At 55.0% G+C, this 22,345-nt stretch overlaps 2 protein-coding genes and 1 long non-coding RNA gene across 9 annotated transcripts in view; 1 reads left to right on the top strand and 2 right to left on the bottom strand.

Annotated features, from left to right (window-relative positions):
* Nucleotides 1-8,257, bottom strand: part of MRC2 (mannose receptor C type 2) — a 51,970-nt gene extending 43,713 nt beyond the window's left edge. For both annotated transcript variants that reach the window (XM_054688828.1, XM_054688829.1), the window contains exon 1: nt 8,137-8,257. In XM_054688828.1, the coding sequence (XP_054544803.1) occupies nt 8,137-8,257 (121 nt within the window). The remainder of the gene's footprint in view (nt 1-8,136) is intronic.
* On the top strand, nt 7,935-22,125 carry LOC119232845 (uncharacterized). The gene is made up of 4 exons (XR_005122207.2): nt 7,935-8,215; nt 13,624-13,806; nt 14,781-14,911; nt 15,300-22,125. It is a non-coding gene; the product is annotated as an uncharacterized LOC119232845 (long non-coding RNA).
* The window catches only part of TLK2 (tousled like kinase 2), a 114,460-nt gene continuing 110,257 nt past the window's right edge, over nt 18,143-22,345 (bottom strand). For all 6 annotated transcript variants that reach the window (XM_037495161.2, XM_037495160.2, XM_037495162.2 and 3 more), the window contains 2 exons: nt 21,222-21,329; nt 18,143-19,242 (listed from right to left, as the gene is read on the bottom strand). In XM_037495161.2, coding sequence (XP_037351058.1) covers nt 19,069-19,242; nt 21,222-21,329 — 282 coding nt within the window. In that variant the 3' untranslated portion in view covers nt 18,143-19,068. The remainder of the gene's footprint in view (nt 19,243-21,221; nt 21,330-22,345) is intronic.

Below are 22,345 nucleotides of genomic sequence, written 5' to 3'. Positions count from 1 at the left end.
GAGGTTCACGAGCTCACTGCTGCGTTATATTTCACTGTGTGTTTATCCTCTGTAGTTGATCCCTATTTCTTTCAGTGTACACCTTTTTGTTTTGTGTTGGCTGTTAGAAACTTGGCTTCCCCGCAGTTTCCACACCACCAATGCACTTATATCCTCAGACCCTTCAGAAGAGAAGTTAATTGTCTCTGGGATTCTACCAGAAAACCCTGTCCCTGGGGGAGTAAGACTGGCTGCAAGGCTATTCCAGCTGAATTCCTGAGCCCCATGCTGTTCCCACTCAGAGCTGTTCCTTCTGCTGTTGGACTCCTACCCCTAGATTGAGACTTCAGAGCAGCCTATTGTTTCCATCTTTAATGAATTTAAAAACAGGACTAAAATGCAATCAATAAACAGTTGTCTTTACCTCTCTCTGCATGAGGGGTTGGGGGCGGTGGGGAGTAGTTCTTTCAAAGTACAAACTTCTGGAAGGCAGGGAACCATGTCTGCTGGTTCACCACGGGGACCTGGGCACCAGACACCATGCCCGGGCCACTGCGTCGTCAGCGCTCAGGAAAACAGACCAGCGAATGAACGCATGAGAATGCCCTGCATCCTCCCTCCTTCCTATTCTGCATGCATATTGTGCTGTAAAATGTGGCCCTGAGAACTTTCCTTCTTAGACATACTGCCCTGTGCTGACATTAGCTGTCTATTTGCCACTCCGAGCTACATAAATTGCCGGCTGTGTAAGATATTTTAGTTAGCTCGGCTGTGCTCCTATGATTAGGCATTTAGACAGTTTCCAATTTGTTTTGCTACTCTAAATAGCCTTTCAGTGAACATTTCTTTCTCTCTTTGGAATGAATGCCTAATGAATTTCCAGATGTGGGATGATGAGGGCAAAGGATATGGAGTCCCACATATCCAGTTTCTAACACACTGTCCGAAAGACTGACCCCTAAATACAACCCACTCAGTGTCCTTTCACCCGCACTGGTTTCCTCACAGCTCGGCCAAGATCTGCCTCTGTTTGACCAGTTCATCACATATGGAAGGAGAGTCCATTTCTTTCATTCCTCGTGAAATGTGACGCTTACCCTTTCTATGTGACGACCGGATATCTGAACTTCCTCAAATGTGATCAGCTATAAACTGAAATTAAAAGTTTGAATTCGAACCTGTTTGTTCCAATAACACTAAAAGGTAAAGATTTCTCTCCCCATTAGCGTGTCGCTGCTGGTGTGCCTCCCATTCACTTTTTCTAACAGCTTAAACCCACTTCTGGAACGTATCCTAGTTCGCTGGGTCTTTTTCTGTTTATTTTGCTGCAGGCCACATGTTTTCCATGACTATGACATCAGCTGAAACTTTGGAAGGATGATGCTCCTCATTGCCTTTCTACTCAACAAAATTCTCATCACAAGAAAAAACATTTTTGGTAACTATGTGAGGTAGGGGCCTTCACTGAACTCACAGTGGCCATATTGTCAGGGCTGCACCCCTGGTGCAGACACAGCAGTATGTCATCGTATCTCAACCAGACTGGGGGAGAAAAACACCTGTCTGCTCTTCCTTTCTGTCTGTACAAATATTTACTAACTGCCACCGTGGCCTTGCTCTGAGCTGAGAGGAAGCCCGTAGGGATAGGGAGGAGGTGGCGGACCCACGCTAGGGCAGCAAGGAAAGCTAATGTCCCAGCGGAGGACATTTGAAGGCCCCAGTAAAGAGCAAGGGTGCAGGCCTGTGGGACCAGGTGCCCCTGGAGAGGACAAGCCTCGCCTGTGACTGCACCAGCCTCCCTTTCGCTCCAGAGGAAAGGGAGGCCCCGACCACGTAAAGGCCTGAGTCTCCATTTGGGAAGTTTAGACGTTATGCTGGTCCCGGTGATGGCTGCCCTTGGCATCCCAAACCTGGCAGCAACACCAGCTCTGGACCGAGGATGGAGGGGAAAGACGGGGCAGAGACCACAGACGCAAACTCCATCCCAGAGGCCGGAGGAAGAGGGAATTTTCCAAGAGTCCACCCACAGGGAAGCAGTTCTTTTTTGCTAGAGACAAAAGACAGTCAATCCTCACGATGGAAGAATGAGGCAGCTCGGCAGCCTGTCCCGGACAGGCCTCCAGGAACATCGCAAAACAGAACCGAGAGAGTTACACAGGACGGGGTGGGGGGGTCCCACTTGTGGGAAAGGAGTACTTAACGTGTGCAACACAGGCACACACCACGTGAACGCTTACTCTGAAGGAACCCCAGAGGGGACGGCTAGATGCGGGCTGAGGGGTGGGAGGCCTCCACTTCTCTGCGGTTTACTTCTGAGCATCTCCCTGAGCACACACTGCAACCAGAGGTTGCCATGGGGCTGTGCTGCAGGGCGAGGACCCGGGACCTCCACCCCTGGGAGGTGACTCCTGAGGCCACCGCAGCGGGGAGGTCGGAAGCGCCTTCCTGGGCCCCTCACACTGCGAATCTGGGCGACAGCGAGCTCCGGGGGCCACCCCAGGGACGCCGAGCTGGAGGAGCCGCAGGGTGCAGAGATGGCAGAGGTGGTACATTGCAGGGTTTGAGGGGGACAGAAAATTGAGGATGGGTTTTTTTTCTCTCAAGGATTTCAATTTAATCTCAGAAAAAGCATGAAGGTTACTCTTAGGCACTTGAGTTGGCAAAGCGTCACCAAGAAGTAAGGCGTCTAGACTTGCTTTGACAAAACCCAGTGGCTGGAGCTGGGACTTGGCTGGGTGCGGACTGTGACCACATCGGAGCCGACATGGAGTCCCCTGACAACCCTGTGTTCTCCTCCATTCACAACAGCGACGACTTAGTATTATTTGCTAAGAAATTCCTCTGTCCACTATGGCACCAGACGTGTATCTCACACCTATATTATCTCACTCTTGTGTCATTCGCAGCCCCTCTGAGGGAGGATTATTTTATTTTACCACTTGACTAATGAAGAAGCTTGAGCCTCCGCCCACGGTCACACAGCTGGTGAGAGCACCAAGCCCTGGTCCCTTCGCACTGACGCCTCCAGCGGGTGGCAGGTGCAGCCACACCACGCCCCTGCGTCCCCTCCAAAAACCCCTTGAGGAGGGCGGAAGAGGCCCGGGACTGGCCTCCCCATAGGAGCCCTAAGCCCACCTCAGCCTCTCACCATGTCCTCCCAGAAGTGATCCCCCAGAAAGAGATAAGAAGAGCCCCCCATTCTGGGCTCAGCACTGTGGGTATCCGTCTCCTCTCGGGCTGGGCTGAGGCTCTGACCAGTGTCCCCGTGTCCTCGGGATCTCTGGGGAAGGGGCAGCAGAAAGTAGTGGGAGGCCTGGGCAGCGGGTGACCTGGAAACAGCTGAGGTTTCAGGGCCATCCCCCAGCCACACCACAGAGCTGGGGGGCAGAATGCACAGAGGAACCCCAGGGTAGGCACAGGCCACGGGCCCAGCCAAGCGGGGTCCGAGGGGTCTGCATGGTCGGGACAGAGGTCGGGAGAAAACGAAGAAGAGCAGGAAAGGACCTAATGGATTCTACATGGGCCATGTGTGAAGTCTGGGGGCGCCCACCCAATCTGTCCCTCAAGGGGCTGGAGCTGGCTGATGCTGCAGGTTCCCCTGGCAACAGATGCCTCTGCCGGCCTTCATCCAGCCTGCCTGTTTAGGGAGACAGCCCCTGACTGGGGAGTGACTGGGATTGTGTTCCAAGAGCTGCGTCACCACCCTGCTGGCCCACCCCACCCAGATTTATAGGATCTAGTCATGGGAAAGTGGCCCCTCTCCATCTCAGGAAGGACTAAACAGGAAGAGACACTTCCTGTCAGCAAGGCCCAGGCCCGCCAAGACGAGGGACCCCCACTGGAGGTGCAGGGGGAGGTGGGCTCAAAAGAGGGCAGGCCAATGTCACCCGTGCTTGCAGCGCCATTGGAGCCCAGTGAACACCCCCTGAATGAGTGAGTGAGTGAGTGAATGAATGAATGAACATCTGAATCCCTGACCGCTGCGGGCCTAGGGCAGGCTCCTCCTGACAGGTCCCTTTCCTCCTCCGCACACACCCTACAGGCATCCTTAGCCCATGGAGGGGGGCTCAGTCCCAGGCTCGTGGGTCCCCTGGGATTAGGGAGAAACAAGCACCCACACAACAGGGTTTGGACCGGGTGGCCTGCTCCCCCTCCCTGTCAGTGCCTCTCAGGAGGCTGCTCTGGAGTGCTGGGAGCTGCGGGGGTGGGGCGCAGACCCACACTGCCAAGTTCTCCCACCCGCCCTCCACAGCCCCCCCACAGCCCGCCGTGTTGAAGGGGTGCACCTAACCCAGGCAGAAGTGCTCGGGCTCAGCAGCCACACCAGGGGTCAGACCCCATGTCACCACTTTGCAGCATGGGGCCTGGGGTATCGTTAACAGTTACAACTCAGTCTCTTCACTCTGCTCAGCTGAAAATGCCCCAGAAAAGTGAAGATTTGTGGGGGCTGGGAGTAGACAGAGTAGAAAGGGAAACTGATGAGGTGGACCTGGCCGAGCCAGGGGTCCACCTGACCAAGAGACTATGGTGAGCGTGCCTCCTGTATGGCCGGAGCCTGAGGCTCCAGCAGAGACAACCCACAGAGAGACACACTGACGCATGAAGGCAAGGAAAAGAGGCTGTAAAGGAGCCCCCCCCCCCTTCTTCAGATGTCTCCCATCTCCCCCTGCTCCCCTTTGCAGGGTAGTCAATAAATGCCTTTTCTGTCCTCTACTCTGGTGAATTCTTTCAACCCGGGGCCTCTAACACCCTGAGTTCAAGGTGGTTGTAGGGTAAACGGAAGTGATCAGGTTTGCTCCGCCCCCGCCCTTAGCAGCAGTGATGACACCTGTGGGCTTGCCCGAGCGCCTAATGGCGGCACCTGGAGTAGGGTGTGGGCTTGCGTGAGTGGGCGCCCCTGAGCGGAGAGCACGCAGCAGAGAGCAGAGCGTGGCAGCAGAGTTCACATCGGGGGGAGCACCGTGCAGTGGGGTGCAGCAGAGAGCCCAGAAAAGTGAAGATTTGTGGGGGCTGGGAGGCCTGACAGCCTCCTGCCCCACCCCCTGCCCTGCACCGGGCTGCCTCACTGCAAATGGTGTAGAAAGATCATTAAAAGCCTGAAAAAGCCACCGAGGGCCCCAGGAATCTCCTCTCCTGTCTGCCTGGACCATAAAGGACCTGCTCTGTGCCTTGCTGGCATATCAGTGGTCTTGAGCAAAATGCCTTTACAGCTCCAGTCCCAGCTGCAGGCGTGAGGTGGACTTTGCCAAAGTGCTGTCTCCTGAGAAGCGCTAGGCCAAGGGCCCGGCAGCCACACCACGCAGAGGTCACTTCAGCCATGTGCAGGGGACCGCAGGCCCTGCCCCCTGACTGCACTAGTGTGAGCGCCTCACAACACGGAGTTGTGGACATTCAGAAATAACCCCATCACCCCAGTCACTGCAGCACGTGAAAGCCAAGATTTCTCTGGGGGCAAGTGGGGACCAAAAGCTGAGCTTCCTCCACCCCTGCCTGCACCCTCAGGTTGCCCAGGTGAACCCTGGGTGAGAGGCTGGAAGGTTAGGTATTGGGGAGGGGGACAGGAGGGTCTGAGGAGGCTGGGTGCTCGCGCTCCCTGACTCGCCAGGAGCTGGGCTGGGGCGGGAGGTCTGCTGGCTGGCTCTGGCAGAAGCCTCTCTTCCTGTCCTGAGGCCTTGCAAAAGAAACGCCTCCCTCTCTGTCCTGCACAGCGGAGTCTGCCCCTCAGGAAGATTCCTCAAGGTCCTCACTCCTCCACCTGGACACCAGGTCCCAAGGCCCTCTTTCCCATCTGCACCCCATTCCTTTGCTCAGAAGCCCCCAAGAGTTCTCCAGGGTTCCCCCCCATTTCAGCCCCTCAGGCACCAGGCCAGCTTCCTCCTTCAGGTGGCTTCTTCCCCACCCCATTCGGGAGCTCACCCCCGCGCAGCCCACCTCCCAGGTCCCATCCGGCCCCCTCCAGAGAGCCGTGCCCACCCTTTGCCCCAGTTTCTCCATCTCCAGACACAAGGTCACTGCCTGTGTGACCCAGGTGAATGACCAGAGCCCTCTCAGCGTTATTTCCCTAACTGAAAACGGCCCCAGATAACACCGGTCTCCTTGCACCTGCGGAGTCCGGCGGGCACGCCCCGCCTGGGAATCCTGCCTCCCCGCTCAGTTCACTGTTCCTTCTCCAACACCCCATCTCCTGCTCTCCGAGCTGCGCCTCACACCCTGGGCGCCCAGCCTCCTCCCCAAGTATGTGGCTCAGCGCCGCGCAGCAAAGGGCAAAAACGCAGTAGCGCGCAGCTAGCCGGGGCCAGGAGCCACCCACCCTGGGGCACCCAGAGGTGGAGAAGATGCTCCCGGGCCCCAGAAGGCTCTGCCCCCCCGCCCCAATCCACTTGTGTCACAGGGCCCCCATCCTGGTGGCCAGAGGCCAGCCCGCCGGAGTTTCATCCCTGGCGGCGCTGGCCGGATCCTCTCGCGCACGTTTCCACTGAGGTCTGGGAGCTGGTGACTCCTTCCCGGGGGGGCCCCCAGGGACCAGGTACAGGGACGGAGCAGGAACGCGGCCCCGGCGCACACTCTGGCCGGAGGGCGCAGTCAGGGCCGGTGCTCGCCCCACCGCCACCTGGAGACCAGCACCCCCAGCCCAGCCCAAGCCCCCCACCCCACAGCGCAGCTTCTTCGGCGTGACCGGCGCAGATCTACAACTCAGGCCCCTCAGGCTGGGGGCTGGAAACACCGGGACGCAGCCCGGGGAGCGCAGGGAGGGCGCGAGGGGCGGAGGCCGAGGGGCCTGGGGCGGGGCGTGCTCCCCGGCCGGGCCTCTCCCCGGGCGCGTCAGCCCCTCGGCCAGAAGCTCCGCGGGGGAAAGGCCGAGTCAGCGCTCCGGCCGCCTCTCGCCGAGCCTGGCTCTCCGGCGTGCTCTGGGGCTCCTCCGCCCGCGGCCGTCCGAGGGCGTCCCGGAGGCGGGAGGCGGGAGGCGGGAGGGGGCGCCGCGCGCTGGCTCGTCCGCGGCTCGGTCCCAGGTGGGTGTGGAATTCGGCAGCGGGGCGCTGAGTGGGTCGCCGGCGCCCACGGACGACGGGGAGGCCCACCCGCAGCCCCCGCCGCCGCGAGAGGCCGAGACCCTCCCCCGCCCGCCCGCCCGCCGCCGCCCGCCGCCGCCCGGGGCTCGCCAGGCCGCGCGCGGCGCCGGCGGTCCCCAAAGTGAACTGGCGCTGCACCCCCGCGACGGGCCAGCGCCGGGGCTGCGGGCCCCCCGCGGCCGAGCGTGCCGCTCCCGCACGCCCGAGCCCCCGAGCGGAGGCGCTCTCCCTTCAGCGCGGTGCTCGGCGAGGGGCTGTCTGTCCCCACTCGCGGCTGTCACCTTCGGCGGAGCGGCCGGGGGCTGCGCGGCCGCGTCCTGCCTCCCGCGGGCGGGCTCGCACCTTCGGCAGCGCTAGTGCTGCGCAGGCCGTCCAGGGCGGGGGCGGGGAAGGGGCCAGTTGGCCGGAGCCACCACAGCGCACAACCCACACGCTCGCCGCCCCCCACAGCGCCGTGCCCGGCCCGACGCGGCGTCCCGGGGGCACAGACCCGCCCCCCGAGCCCCGCGCCAGCGGCGCTGCTGCCGCGAGGGGTCCCTGAAGACCCGGCGCCGAAAAGAAAATATAAACACCCCGGAGAAGCCAGGAAGGGCGCCCCGGCCCTCCAGCAACTGGAAACAATAACGTCAGGCTCGCGCCGGCAGAGACGGGCCCGGAGACCCTAAAGGGAGCCCCGGTGCCCCCGGGCGCGCCGCGGGTCCCCAGGGGAGGGCAGGGCGGGCGCCGGGTGGCCCGGAGGGCGGGCGCGGGGTCGCCCCGGAGCCCGCCTCTTCCTCCGACGCTGCTCGAGACCCCCGGGCTCCCTTCCCCCGCCGCGCGCCACATCTGGTTCCACTCAGGTCCTCCCCCACCTCCAGGCGCGCGCCCTCCCCGCTCCTCCCCCGCTCTCAGAAAATCAGAGACGATTTTTAAAAACCCAGGCGCGCGCGCGCACACACACACACACACACACACACACACACAGACACGCACGCACACGCACGCACACACGCTTCTGGGGGAAAAAGGAGGGAAAAGCCGAGAGAGGCCCGCTCCCGGCGCTCCCCCCGCCCGCACCCCAAAGTTGGCCAAGTTGGCAGCGCCTTACCCGGGAGGGCGGCGGCGTCCCCGGGGGCGCCGGGGTGGCAGAGGCGCAGCCCCCCGAGGAGCAGGGCGCAGCGCAGCAGGTGATGCGGCCGGGGCGCGAGGGCGGGTCGGCCGGGCCCCATGCCCGCGGCGCGGCGCGGGGACGCGGGGACCAGGGCGCACGGGCGCGGCGCGGCGCGGCGGCTGCCCAGGCGCTGGGCGGCGGTGACGGCCCGCGAGGGGCTCGCGTCTTCCTCCCGGCCGGGACGGAGTGATGCCTCCCGGGGAGGGGAGGGAGGCGGAGGGAGGAGGCAGGCGGGCGGAGGGAGGGCGGGGGGAGGAGCGCGGCACGGAGGGGGGCTGGAGGGGCAGAGGGGACGGGAAGCGGGCAGCGTGGGAGGGGCAGCGGCGAGGCGCGGGCGGGCGCGGGGCCGGGGCCGGCGGGGAGAGAAAGCGGCGGCGGGAACGCGGGAGCCGCGAGGTCCGGCGCGCGGTCTCCCCGCCGTCCCCCTTCCCCGCGCGCGCACCGGGCCGGGCGCCTCAGACGCTGCGTCACAGCCCCGGCTGGCGCGGGCGGGGAAGCGACCGCGAAACTTTCCGCCAACTTCGCGGCGCGGGGCCGGGGCGGGGGCGCGCGGCTGACCCGAGCGGCCACTCTCCCGCCGCCGCCGTCCAGCCTCTTTCTGCCCTCGTCTCCGGCCGCCGAGCACCCGCTCCCGCCAAGCTTAGGACCCCCCCCCCCCCCCCGGCACCCCCGCCCCGACCTGGCGGGGAAGGGGCGGGACGTCGGGCTCCGCGGCCGGAGGAGCGTGGGGGAAGGGTCGGCCGGGCCCGGGTGCCCTGTGCGGGTCGCGAACACTTGCGTGTCTTGTTTTAGCATTTGCGTGACCCCGAGTTGGCGCCCCCGGCGCAAAGGGGTGTGGTGTTTTTCCTATGTGGGGCTCCATCCAGAAGCCTAGGGAATCCAACCACTGGACGTCAGTCAGAGATCACCCCTCATCACAGACGACTGCAGGCCAGGCGCCAAGGACCACGTGGAAATGTGCTGAGGGAAGACGACCCACAGTTACTCCGCATTATGCAACAGGTCACCACAGCGCAGAGCACTGAGGGGGAGCCTGGAATTCAGCCCCACGGCTACCTCTCTCTCCCTGAGTGATCTTGGAAAAGCTGCCTGGCACCTCTAGGCTGCATTGGGCTGGGGCATTTAGACCCTAAGTGCAAAGAGGAGCCACATCCCCCCACCAGGAGTAATCAAATAAACACACTGTGAAACTGTATTATAAATTTTATTGTTTCCTGTATTGTCCACCTCCATGCTATTTTTGGAAATAATTCATATTGTTCCTTTTTTTACCAGGGAGCAGTAAATCATTTCCCCAGGGTGTTAGGCTAAGATTCTTAGAGAATATAAGTCTCCAGAGGCCTATGAGGCCCCGAAGTGAGCACCTGGGGAAAGGACCCACTGTCCTCTAGGAAGATTCCCTCTATCCACACTTTGGCCCTAAAAATGGTCAGCAATCCAGGCAGTCCATGCCAAACTGGGCAGGTCACAGAGCCAAGTCCCTGCTTGTGACTGCAGTTTTACTGGCCCCAAATCCAACTTCTTGGTGGAACGTGTCACTCCACTGCCCTGCAGGCCACTGGCCCAGCTGAGGCGGCCTCAGATCATCCTTTAGGCCTCCCCTTTCGCGCTATTCTGATACCCCGTGTGGGATTGGAGGATTTGCCGGCTTTAGCAAATGGCCTTTTCCCTCTCTGAGTAGTCGGAACACAGGATGCTGCTTCTCCCAGTCATCTTACGAGCTCTACTTGCTTATCTCTGGACATGCTGGCCACAGGCCTTCCACAGGGGTCCCCTCTCCTCCAGAGGGGAAGTCAGGCAGGGCTCCCAAGGAGCCTTCCAGCTTCTGGGGGAGGATAGGATCTCCCTCACCCCAGCCCAAGAAGGTTTTGGCCTTTCGCTAGCAGGGCCAAAGTCAACTACTTGACATCACCCTTGAATGACGTGGGTCCAGAAAGCCCCCCGCAGGCCCCCGTGAGCACACCGAGTGCCCCGCTCATGGGAGAGGCTCTCTTCTCCACTCACCCATGCAACCACCACTGCGGGCCAGCTTCATGCCGGCTGCTTTGGAGAGACGGGAGCAGTCACAGCCTGAGAAGCATTTTTTTTAGTGGGGAAATGGACAAAAATTCTGCTCTACTCCAGGCTGAGGAGCAAGGAAGTGCACTGCACTGGAAGGGACAGATGCTTGTTCAAGTTCTCTCAGGCTGGCCTAGTCTCTGCCAAGGCCGAGACTTCCTGCTCTCGCAGGCCAGGATTACACGTTATTTTCTGTTGATTGTCTGGGCCTACATCCGTGGCCACCATCTGTCTTCGATCTTGAGCTCGCAGGGCAGAGCAGACCACATCTGGGCAGTTCCCCTATGGAGAAACCATCCCAGTATCCCACTACTTATAGGCCCTGTGTGGGATCAGTTGCTGACAGAATGTGGTCACGCAGGAATGTTGGGGTACTGTGAGGGCTGATACTTCCAGAGGGACCCCTCACCAGCATCCAGACCCTCGCCCCTTCCAAAGAAAGGCTGAGGTTCTCTGTGCCTACAGCCTCTCACCATTCCTGCTGAAGCTCAGCTGAGCAACTACGTAAGGGCTGCCCCATGCCAGGCATCAGGCTGGGTGCCTGGGACTCGTTAGGCCCATGACCCACCCGGAGGACTTTTGCTGGGAGGGAATCTGCCCCAGTGGGACGGATGCTGACAGAGGGTCTCCTTCAGGCACTGGCGCTTCCCCAGCAACAGGCACTGTAGGTGTCCAGCTTAGTGTAAGGAGCACACACTTTGGAGTCAGAGCCCCCAGCTAGAATTCCTGGCTCCCCCACTTTTACTCTCGTTGTATGAACTTTGGCAAGTTAAGCTCTCCCAGCTCCCAGTTCCTGTGTGTAAATGGTAAAATAATCCCAGTTTGTCTTGAGAAATAAATGTCAAGTGGAAAGGGATGGCCTGTTCAGGGAATGTGAGCCTCTCGCTGCTTCCCATCTTCCTTTGCCATCCGGACACCAGGGTATCTCTCACTCCTTACCCTCGCCCTGCCTCTCCAAACCCCCCCTCCAACCACTGTCCACCAGAGCGGCACAGTCAGTTATCAGTTTACCGTGGCAACGCTGGGTGCTTCCTTTCCCCGCGAGGACGAGACAACCTCCTCTTCTCGTCTGAGCACCTCCTGCCTTAACAGTATACGAAAGTGGTATTCTGCAGTATACGTAAGGCCAGGTAAAAGCACGCCGATGCTCACTTGGGCTGGATAATAAATGCATGTCCACAAATGCCCAGCCTGGGCAGTGGGGCGTGCCAGGCCTGAGGTTAGAGTTGAATTGGAATTCCAGCTCTGCCAATTGCTAGCCCCAAGCCACTTCACTTCCCTTCCCCGTACGAGCTGCCCCTCCGGGTCCGAGCGCTGGTGTCACTACTCACTGTGTTCAGGGCTCCTCTTGTGCTGGTCCTGGGGCTCAGCAGCCTCTCCAGCCAGACGGTGTTCAGGTAAGCAGAGCAAAGGCTGTGCTTACACCCTGGCAGGCTGGGCCTACATCAAAAGCTTAGAAAAAGAGAGTAAGACAGGAAGAATGCCCCTGGATGGCCAGATGAGGTGAGAAGACAGACAGACAGACATGGTCAGTCGTTACCTGAAACAACTAGAGATGTGAGCACCAAGGGCTGCTAAGATTTCCCCCCAAATCACCCCTTCCAAGCCAGGGAGGAAGTCGCCCAAGCATGGGGCTGGCCTCGGTAGATCCTCCTCCTCTCCCCTCTTCCTAAATTGCTCTACCTCAAACCCTTAGGCTACCACATAGGAAATCTGCTCTTGGAGTCCACATGGCGCCCCTCATCTACAGCACAGAGACCCCCCAGGAGGGACTGGGCCAAAGAGGAAAGCTGTCTGGGACTCAGACCCAAGTGTCACGGTTTGGCCTCACCTCTTCCAGCGGATGAAGTGCATAGAAGTGGTAGCTACGGCTCGGGTGTGAAGGGCTTTGGGACAGTCAGTCAGCCCAAGGTGCTGTTGCCCCATGCCCATGCACTGGTGTGTTCTACGGAGGGTCTGTCTGCTGTCTGGTTTACCCCAGGATGGCCACAAATACAACCTGGAAAAACCCTGCCCACTTTCTCTGTCTTTGGTTGAAAAATACCTGAAAGGGTCCTCCTGGCACTCCACCCCCATTCCAGGAGGGCCACTCTGAACCCAGCTTTAAGCCCGGCTTTCCTTTCCCAAGGAGGAGGGGATAGTTACCTTATGACCCCGTCCAAGAAGCAGGCGTGCAGACTCCCTACCCCTGAGTCTAGGAGTTTGGATGCCAACTCCCAGTTGGAGGAATCACCCCAATAATGGTGCAGCTGTTGCAGGCCCTGAAGTAGGGGTCTCAAATCCCATGCCTCCAGGATCCCCACTGGCTCCTGCCTCCACTCAGGAGGCATTAGGTCAGGAGCCAGGTGGCACAGAGGCTGGCCTGAGGCACTCCAAGGAAGAAGGGGCAGCAGAACTGAAGAACCAGCTGCAGTTGTGCAGCATATAGTTCCCAGAACCTTCTGCTGCCCTGCCCAGCTGCTGCCAGAGCTGCTGGGAGCAGGATGTCACCTCACCTGGATAGCTCTACAGGAGCGGCTCCCAGCCTGGAGCTGCACTGCGACTAGACTTACACTGTCCATAGCTCTGGCTCTTCCCTCTCTCTTTTTTCAAGATGCCATCAGGGGTTGCTCCATGGGCCCTGCCTCCTCCTCCCAACTCAGGGATGAAAAGCAGAATGTTTTCTCCACTCTCAGTACCTGACCCCCCCAGAGCCAGGCAAAACTGGTCCCTGCCAACAGGCTTCTGAGGCTCTCACTGATCTTGGCCTGGAGGCAAAATGGCCAGAAGTGGCTCTGTAGGTGCAGGATCACCCCTCTAGGCCCCAGGGGCCTCCTCTTGCCCCTGACAGAACCTACCAGCTCCCAGATACATTACTTTACAAGCCCAGCACATAATAAGCAGAAGGATCTCGATCGATGTTTTGAGTGATGAAGTTTATAGATCTGTGGCTCAGCCTGTGAGCTCCCAGCAAAGGTCATACAGCAAGCTCAGAGTTGGGACCTGAACACGGTCCTCACAAGGCGCTCTACTGTCATCTTGTGCTGTAATTCCCAAACTGGGCAGTTTTGTCCAGTCAATGTGGGCTGAAGAGCAAGGGTAGTGTTAAGGTTGTGGGGAGAGTTCTGAAAGTCTGTTGATGTAAAGAAGCAATGGTTCCTGACATCAATTTCCAGGGAAAAACGTTCCTTATCTCCCTTCCGAGAGCCATGCCCTTCCCTTAAGGTGTGGAAGCCACGCTAAGGGGCTCCATTCTGACTCTATGATAGGCTTCCTTCTAGAACAGGCCAGGCCTGCACCAGGGCCTCCCACGTCCTGCAGACAGCTTTCCAGGGCCCCTATGTGGAGGAAACATCTAACAACACCCTCTGCTTTTTACATTTTCAGTGGCTTAAAGCATCTTCACATCTCCTGTCCCCTTCAAGCCTGACAGAAACCCTGAGGAAGCCAAGGCCGAGGGCCTACTAGGGTACGAGAAGCAAAAAGAGAGAGCTGCCCGGGACTGGGCAGTGCAGACTGTCATCTATAACGCAAGATGACAAGATCGATGGCTTAGGCAGCATGAAGCAGGTAAGTTTGTGACGCATGAGCCCATCTCCCCACTTATGTTCAATTTCAGGCCAGGACTGCTGGGCAGGCCAGCAACTAGCTAGATTTCCCTTGGGCTAGGAGGGAGTGATCAGGGACTCTGGCTGCTGCTGGGCTCCGTGGGTGGGTGGGGGAACCTGCCAGAGGTTGGGAAAAGAGTCGGGTTTTCCTAAGGGTTAACCATGAGGGTGGAAAGGGTCACAGTGAAGTCGGCTTGGGGGATGGAGCCTGAGATTGGGGCAAGATGTGCCTCTAGTAGGAGAGGCGCAGCTTGTACCCACACACAGGGACTCCACCCCACAAAATCTTCATGCCTGCAGTCCCCCATCCAACCCTGCTCCACCTACCCCCAGTCACCAAGTGTCTCTGGGTCAGTTTCCTCACCTGTTACCATCAGCCAGAATGCTCCTCTGCCTACCCCTGGGCTGTGAAGCAGCAACTTCCTGCATGGTGGTAGTTTAAGCCCATTCCCTTTGCTGATCCTGCCCTCTGCGCCCCTCCCAAGCTAGCTTCGGGGTGAAAGGCTTGGACAGCAGTAGAGCAGGCCATCCCAGTAGGCTGCCCTGGAGGCTGAGGCTGAGGCCACCTGGATCTCTAGCTGGACACTTCCCGGAGGTCTGATCCCTGGCAGGGTGGGGTTGAGTCAGCCAGCCAGCTGCTCTCTGACCCCTTTCTCACCATGGGGTCTCTAGCCCAAGCGCCTCACACATCCCTACACACCCCTTCACTGACTCCAGTCTGTCTCCAGCCCCTGCTGAGCTCCCCTAGCACAATAGGGCTCTTGTATTCCCTGCCCCCACCAGGTCTCAGACCTGCTCCCAGGCCTGACTGTTTTCCCAGCCTCTGGCAGGTTCCCCCACCCACCCACAGAGCCCAGCAGCAGCCAGAGTCCCTAACCACTCCCTCCTAACCCTCCTCCTGCAATTTCTCCACCCTCTCCTCCCCCACCTCTGCAGAGCTGCAGCCCCAAGCAGCCTCTCCTCATTCCTGATCCAGACAGCAGGCTGCACTCACCAGCAGATCCAGGTTTCAGCTCTCTCCCGCAGCCCTGGGCCCTCAGGTGAAAGACACAGCAAGTCACAATAAGGTACTAATGAGTTATCATATATTTTAAGAGGAGGCCACACGTGAGAAGTTTTGCCCCAAGGAGTGAATGATTTTTGATAGAACTCGAGACACCTGTATACCCGATGTATAGTGTGGACACTCCTGGGGATCCCCATGAAGGAACATATGTATGATATTGGTCCTAGGTCCCAGAGCTTAAGTTAGATTTTTATTTTTGAAAAAATAAATAAATAAAAGTGATCTCTGTCTTCCAGCTGGGCAAGCTTAGGCAAGGCCCAACAGCCACCCTCTCCCACTACTCACCCTTACTGCAGCAGCTGACAGATTAGCAGGACTTGTGACTTCAGAGTTTGCACTGGTCTGGGAGATAGACAGAGCCGGGGCCTGAGAATGTGCGTTTCTATCAGGTTCTCAGGTGATGCTGCTGCTGCTGCTGCTGCTGCTGCTGCTGCTGCTGCTGGCGGGACCTGAGATAGGCCTTCTGGATTCAGCTGCAGGCAGGCAATCTTCGGTAGAAGAAGGTGGCTGACTCTCACAGGACAGAAGTTGATACTGAATCTCAAGCCAGAGGGGAAAGATCCCCAAAAGTCTGTATCAGTTTTGTACTTCCCCTAGTGAGCAGAAAGGCTCTGACCCTCAACCAGCAAACTTGGGGGTTCCAGGACCAGCTCTTAAACTTACTAGATCTTGTGATCTTTTTCAAACCACGTTTCTGATTTCCCTTTTATGTGCCCGGCACTTATATACCTTATTTCTCCTCTTGACTACAACCATGCAAGGAGCTAACTCTGAAGCTTACAGAAGTGGAGGTAGGCCAGACCTAGCTCTAAGGCCCAGGCTCTTAATATCTACATGATTCTGCCTTAAGAAACTAAAACAGAAAATCATTTTACAAAGCAGGGACTCCCCATACCCCAACTAGTTTGTGCATCGCATCTCTCTCCCACTCACCGGAGGCAGAATTTAATTACACACACAAAAAAAGCTTGAGTAATTAGAATAATGAGTAAGGGAGGGAAGGAAAGACTCTCAGAAAGTAAAAAATTGCCAGGGTAGGGTAGGTCAAGTTTGTTGCAGAATTTGCTTCTTAGAAGTGCTAATCCTTCTAAGCAAGGACCTGCTGCTTCTGGCTCTAGGATTCGCCAAGTTATTATCTAAATTAAGAAACACCAGTGCTCCCTGGATGCTAATCTCAACTGGAGGAAAACCGTCCTCCCTCGACTAGAAGGAAGCAAACAAACCTAAAAAGACAGCAAATGTATCCAGGCAGCCACAGAAGTGGGGTGCTCGAGGTTCCTACTGGAGGGTCTCTATTTCAAGGTGCCCATCTCATGGCGGAAGATTCAGAGACCAACTCCTCCCCCTCACGTCCCTGGGTTCCATCCCTTCCTTGGCTCCGGGGCCTTCGGCCCTGGACTGTGAATTGATGGCTGGAACTTACCTACACTGGTATATTCCCACCAACACACACCGTCGTTCGCACATCAGAGCTACATAAGGGGTTGCACGAACAAAACATTCCCGCCCAGCCTGCGTTGTCCCCTGGGACTCAGCCGGCTCCCAGGACCCTCTCTTGCAAGAGCTCTGTTTGCAGCATGAGAACTAGAGTAAAACCAAGAGGCTGGGAAACTCACTTCTTAAAACTTATTTTAATGCCCTTCCCACCCGCCAAATTAGGAAAGGCCAGAACAGTCTGGCGGGGTTTAATTACAAATGTGTTTTTTTGGTCATTGTTTCAAGTCAATCAACATTGTGGCAGTCAGGGATTATCCTTGGAAAAAGTGAAACCCATATTAACAAAATATGCCATGGAAGAACCCCTCTAAATTCACCGACTACAAGTCCAGCAAAGCTCAGCATTCTACAATGTTCTCTGGGGTGTGGCCATGCAGTGGACAGAGGCCTTCCCCACATTCAACCAAGTCCAGTTCACTCCAGACACACCGAGGGCCCAGGGGAAGTGGGGGGAAGGGCAGCCCTTCCTTCAGGATGGAGCAGAAAAGGCAGCTCAACAAATAAAATCCTATGGTTTCAGTGACAAGCCCCCAAGGGGAAAAAAAAGAGGTGGGAAGTCAGAAGAGGGAAGACTTAAAGATGCCACGTTCTTTGAAGCTTAAAAAAAAAAACGCGTGGAAAAAAAATTCTGAAAGATCAGTGAATATGAAGGAGGAAAAAAGGAATGAAACTTAATTGCTCTGCGTAAGTTTAAACACAATCTCAACTTCATCTCTTCACATGCAGCCACCATCCTTTCAATGTGATGCTCAACCACTGAGACCCATGGAGATGCTCTGCTTAGCAGCTTGAAAGCAATGGTGAAAAAAGAAGTTTTACACACGTATATATCACATGTGTGGACAGACATGCGTGTGTGTACAAATACAGACGACAGTAACATGGCTTTGGAAAGCTGGAGGCACCGAGCTCTCTGGGCGGACTTCCTTCCAGTAGGAGTTCACCAGACAATACCAACCCAGGAACTTCTCTCTAACCGGAAATGCTCCATCTTCCCTTAAGATCACCTGATACGGGGGAGAGAAGAGGATGTCCACAAAACCAACAAAGGTCCTCGAAAATATGTCATCGGTGGCATATTTCACACGTAAAATAAATACTTGTCAGGGGTTAGCTACGAGCTCTCCACCCAGCCTTACTTCCCTCGTCCCTGGCCAGGGAACTTGCATGCCTGAATGCTGCATCTTTAAATATTTCTGGCTGAGCCCTCTTGCCACATATGTCAGTAACATTCCAAGCTGGCTACCACATGTTCAGGCTCTGGCCTCCTTCCCTCTCTCGACCGCTCTGCTGTCTCACGGGCACGGCGAGGCACGCAGCTCCCATTTCAGCTGGCCACACAGCGCAGAAACAACCAAGTTAAAAAAAGGAAGTTCTAAAAGAATGTTCACATTTGAAATACCTATTTCCTTGGAGACTGATTTTAAACTGCATGTGAGGAACCTATGAAAGTGAGAGACAGAGTGTGTGCACACACGCACACGACACACATGCCAGCACACACCCACAAAACAGGACTGGAGGTTGTTTCCTGCCAAAAGATCTAACAGAGGAAAGCTTATGTGCCGATCAAATTTTAATAAGGTGGTTAACAAGAAATGTACACCGTTTAGCAAGCACACAGAGACTGTGGAAGGAAGTCCTGATCCCTGGAGCATTTGGCTCCCCAAGCCCATTTTCTGCCTACCTTTGGAACAGATTCCATAGGTACCACATTCAGAGAATCCAAGAGGACTGCATGGACAGATGAACCTTTATTTAAAAAAATAGCACTTCAAATAAATTAAAAGGGACAACCGTCAAGTGTTCAAATTGTGAAGAAATAGTTGAAAACCTAGAGACTCCAAGCTGCAGTCTTCTAGCCTCATTCTTTGTCCAATGGCAAAAACCGGCAGTCTCAACGCTCCCACTCAGCTTCCCTACTGAGACGAGGGAAGCAACTGCAAACAGGAGGCCAGACGGAGGAGAAAGCTGCATCTGATTGGAATGAACATTGCCACGTACTTGCTAATACGGGTTTCACTTTATGACCAAATGTATTCTTTCAAAAATAAAAAAAGGGAGAGGGAAGCTGCATGTTTTTAAAAACTGAAATTATTTAGGGATAAAACACTAACTCTAGTGCCTTTAACGGGCAATAGCAACTTTTTTTCCTCCGAAGTCAAACACCATCCCCAGCTGAGCCTTTGTGCTACAAGCTTTTCAGGAGATGTTACCTAAACTTTATTAAAAGAAAAGAACAAGTTTAAATATAGACACTGGACTAGCCCAGTCTGTATTTTCAAGTCCACATTCTTCATCTGAAGCACTGCATCAGGGACCGCCCCCCCTGAGTCTGCATGTTTTTCAAGTTCACAGTACATGGAACCAGTTTTTCTTTTTAATTTTTTCCTCACTCAGAGCAGCCACACGCAGTGGCCATTGACGCCGGAATCTTGGGCGGGGCCTTTTCCTATGAGGCCGGACCAGAGGTGCCCAAGGTTTCTCCTCAAAGAGAATCGATGCTGTCATGCTCTATGGATGGGAAAAAAAGCAAGAAAATAAAAGCACCTGGTACAGGTTTCATGAGATCCATTCGGATTCGCTATGTTCCAAACCCGCTGCTGAATGCCATTTGTCCACTTTGTGTGTGTAGAACAGTTTGTGGCCTAGGAGTCAGTCTCAATTCGAAGAACTGTTATTGGATGCCCCAGAGGTTGACGCGATAGCAGCTCCAGCAGGGCTACTCGTGGAGACCGACTTTCGGATGTGAGGCAGCAAGTAGGGGTCACAGGCCAGCTGCTGGACATCGATGCGGTCCTCCTTTCGGTAGGCCAAGCATCGCCGAATAAATGCCTGAAAGGAAAGTTTCTTGAAGTAGCCTGAACCAGATAATCCTGGCAACCCAAAAAGGAAACTAGAGGCTCTGGAGCAGCTGCCAGTGCCCAGAGCAAACATTTCCTAGAAAAGGGGCTTCGGGCCTTTCCTGGAAACCATGGCTAGACGCAGAGGAGAGGGGATGACTCGCACCACAGTGTGCCACCAGCAGCAGCAGCAGCAGCAGCAGCTCTCTGTGCCCACTGACTCCTTCCCGCAAAGAGGCAGCTGAACCATTTCTGAGGGCAACAGGGGCGTGACTGCTAACTGCCACTGCCCCAAAGGAGAAAGACCAACACAATCATCTCCGCCGATTGGTCTGCACAGGCACCCTCACTTCAAGGTTTGGGATCTAGAAACCATGGCCTCTGGTGAACTTCCTGAGGAAGTAGAAATTTTAATGACATACTAGCCACAGACGCAGACGAGGGGACACAATACAGTGTGTCACAGACTGGTGCGTGTTTGCCCTTTGGGTCTCATCCTCTCCCGAAAGGCCATTAAGCAAAGGATTGGGTACACAGGCATGTAGTAAAAGAAAACCTGAACAGGACTTGCCTCCTGAGAGGACTACAGAGACATTCTGTGAGTACGGCTAGGCTTGAAATTCTAATTTCTGCCAACATAGAGGTTTCCTTTGCCTCAGTACAAGGGCTACCTGGTGTCAGTTTCCACAGCTCTTAGGAAAGTCCTTAAAGAGACTATCAGTCTTTTCCTAATTTTTAACTAGAGAACTCTATTTAATCAGTCTTGTAATTATTTTTAAATGACCAGCTTTTAAAAATATAAAATGTCACTACTACCCAACTATCCAAGTCTGTACGTTACAGTGGGGCAACGATAATGTCTGATGCGGGTTCACTAATGGCACAAATGCACAGCGCTCTGCTCTGGGGTATTGACAGTGGGGGAAGGGGGCTTGGCTCAGCCCATGGAAAGTGTATGGACATGCTGTATTTTCCCTCCATTTTGCTGTGAATCTAAAACTGCTCTTAAAAAACAACAAAAAGATCTATTTAGAAACGAGCTACTTATTTTCTGTTTTTTCCATATTTAATTAACAAATACACAAAGTATAATACCAATCCTGGCTCTTCAAAATCAAAGACACCTATAGGTAGTTGCTGATTTGTTTGCATTTGGAAAATATAAACAAATTCACAGAAATGAACATAAGAATCCTCTGTCTTTAAAAAAGAACCATTTTTAGTAAGATACCTGGAACTGGAGCGGAACAGCTTATCTTGGGTTGGATACCAGTCAAATAAACTCCTTTTACCTTGAAGTTTCTCTCTACACATCTGCCAGTGTGGGTTCACATGGCTGCCCCAATCAAACTTACTTCAGCAGTCCCTCATGCCTCACAATCAGCTGTGCTGCCTCTCCTGCCACTCTGCCCTGCAGTTTTGCCAAGTCCACATTCACACCAGAGCTTCATTCACCTCTCTCTGCTTGGAATATTATTCTTCTCCCAACTCTACACACAGCTCCCATCCTCACATCACTCATGATTGCTCAACTGCTCACTTCATTGCTGAGGCTTTCCCTGCCCATGCCGTCAAAAAAGGGGTTCCCACCTCTCCACCCCCATACTTGGATTTATTTTCTTCCTAACATTTATCACCATCTGGAATCTATCTGTTTTTAGTTATTGTTTTGTCTCCCCTAGTGGAATGTAAATTCCTTTAGAGCAGGGACCTCATCTGTGTCATTTACGGCTACCTGATTCACAGTTCATCTCCACTGCCTGGAACAGTGTCTCTAGTGTTTAACAGGTACTTAATAAATAATTGTCATGGGAGGAGATGGGACAAAAGATTAAGGATTGAAGAAATACATTTAGAAGGAGGATTTTTTAACTGATGAAATTTGTATTGAATAGTCTACCCACTATTACCCAGAGAAATAAAACAGAAGACAAAGCAACTGTTTTTGCTGGTCATGGAGCCAGACCTTACCTTTGCTTCAGGTGTTACTACTGGCTTTGGCGGGAACTGCACTTCAGTAGCTTTAAGAATAGTATTTTCTTGTAGAATGTCTTGCTGGGACTGGTTATGGCCAAAGGGCTATCAGATAAAAACAAAACAAATGAATGAAACAAAGATGGGTACCTGGTTAAAATGAAAGAGAACACAATTCAAAATCATAGGGAAGGGAAAGACATGTCTCAGTGAGACTGCTAGAACAACTAATGCTCCCATTTTACAGATAAAGGGTAGAAGGTTCAGAGCTTAAGGGACTTACTCAGAGCCCAACACCTAGGCTAACGCAGAGCTGGAACTAGAACCAGCATCTGCCATGTCTGTACTCCCTCTGCTAGCTTTGCATATAGCCAAGAAAAGGATTCAGAGTGACAAGCAGCAGCTTCTTTTGCCCTGAGAGCTACGTGTGGGCCTAAGTTGTACTCATGGGTACCACCAGCAGACCCAAGACCCAGGTGAAGGGGGATGGAAAAAGAAGCAGCAGGGGCAAGAACAAAGAGGGGGAAAGAAGAGTTTTGGTACTATGTAGTGGCTTCCTCTATGCCTCAAATTGCCATTTTCCAGTAAACTCTTAAAAACTAAGTTCAGTGTAATGTTATCTCTACATAGTTTCTATTAAAAGCTTATAAACAGGGCCTCCCCGATGGCGCAGCGGTTGAGCGCTGGGTTGCAAAGCTGCCCGCAGCCTCTGCAGCGCCGGTTCAATCCCTGGCTACAACCTGGCCACCAGAGGAGGGTCCTGCATGGTGCGCAGACCTCTCCTGCCGCCCACTGCTCCCCTCAGCAGTGTACTTGGGTCCTTCTGCCTGCTCTGCTCCCCGCTCTGGCTCTGGTGAATTCTCTCACCCTCCCGCGTTTCTGACTGTACCCAGTGCTTGTATAAATAAATAAATAAATAAGTATTAAAAAAAAAGCTTATAAACAATTTTCTTCTAGTTAACCTCCGCCACCATTATCAGTGGTCCTCCCACATTATTACAGAGTATAAATAATAATTAACTCCTACTAGTTCTGAATAATTTCCTCATTTTAGAGAGGTAGGATAAAGAAAGACAGGCCAAAGGGAAGTTAAAGAGGAAGTGGTAAGCTGAATTAAAAGC

Source organism: Talpa occidentalis, unplaced genomic scaffold, assembly GCF_014898055.3.
Source record: "Talpa occidentalis isolate TD23 unplaced genomic scaffold, MPIMG_talOcc4v2.1 talOcc4.7, whole genome shotgun sequence".
Taxonomy (NCBI): Eukaryota; Metazoa; Chordata; class Mammalia; order Eulipotyphla; family Talpidae; genus Talpa; species Talpa occidentalis.
This window is presented reverse-complemented; position numbering and strand designations above follow the sequence as displayed.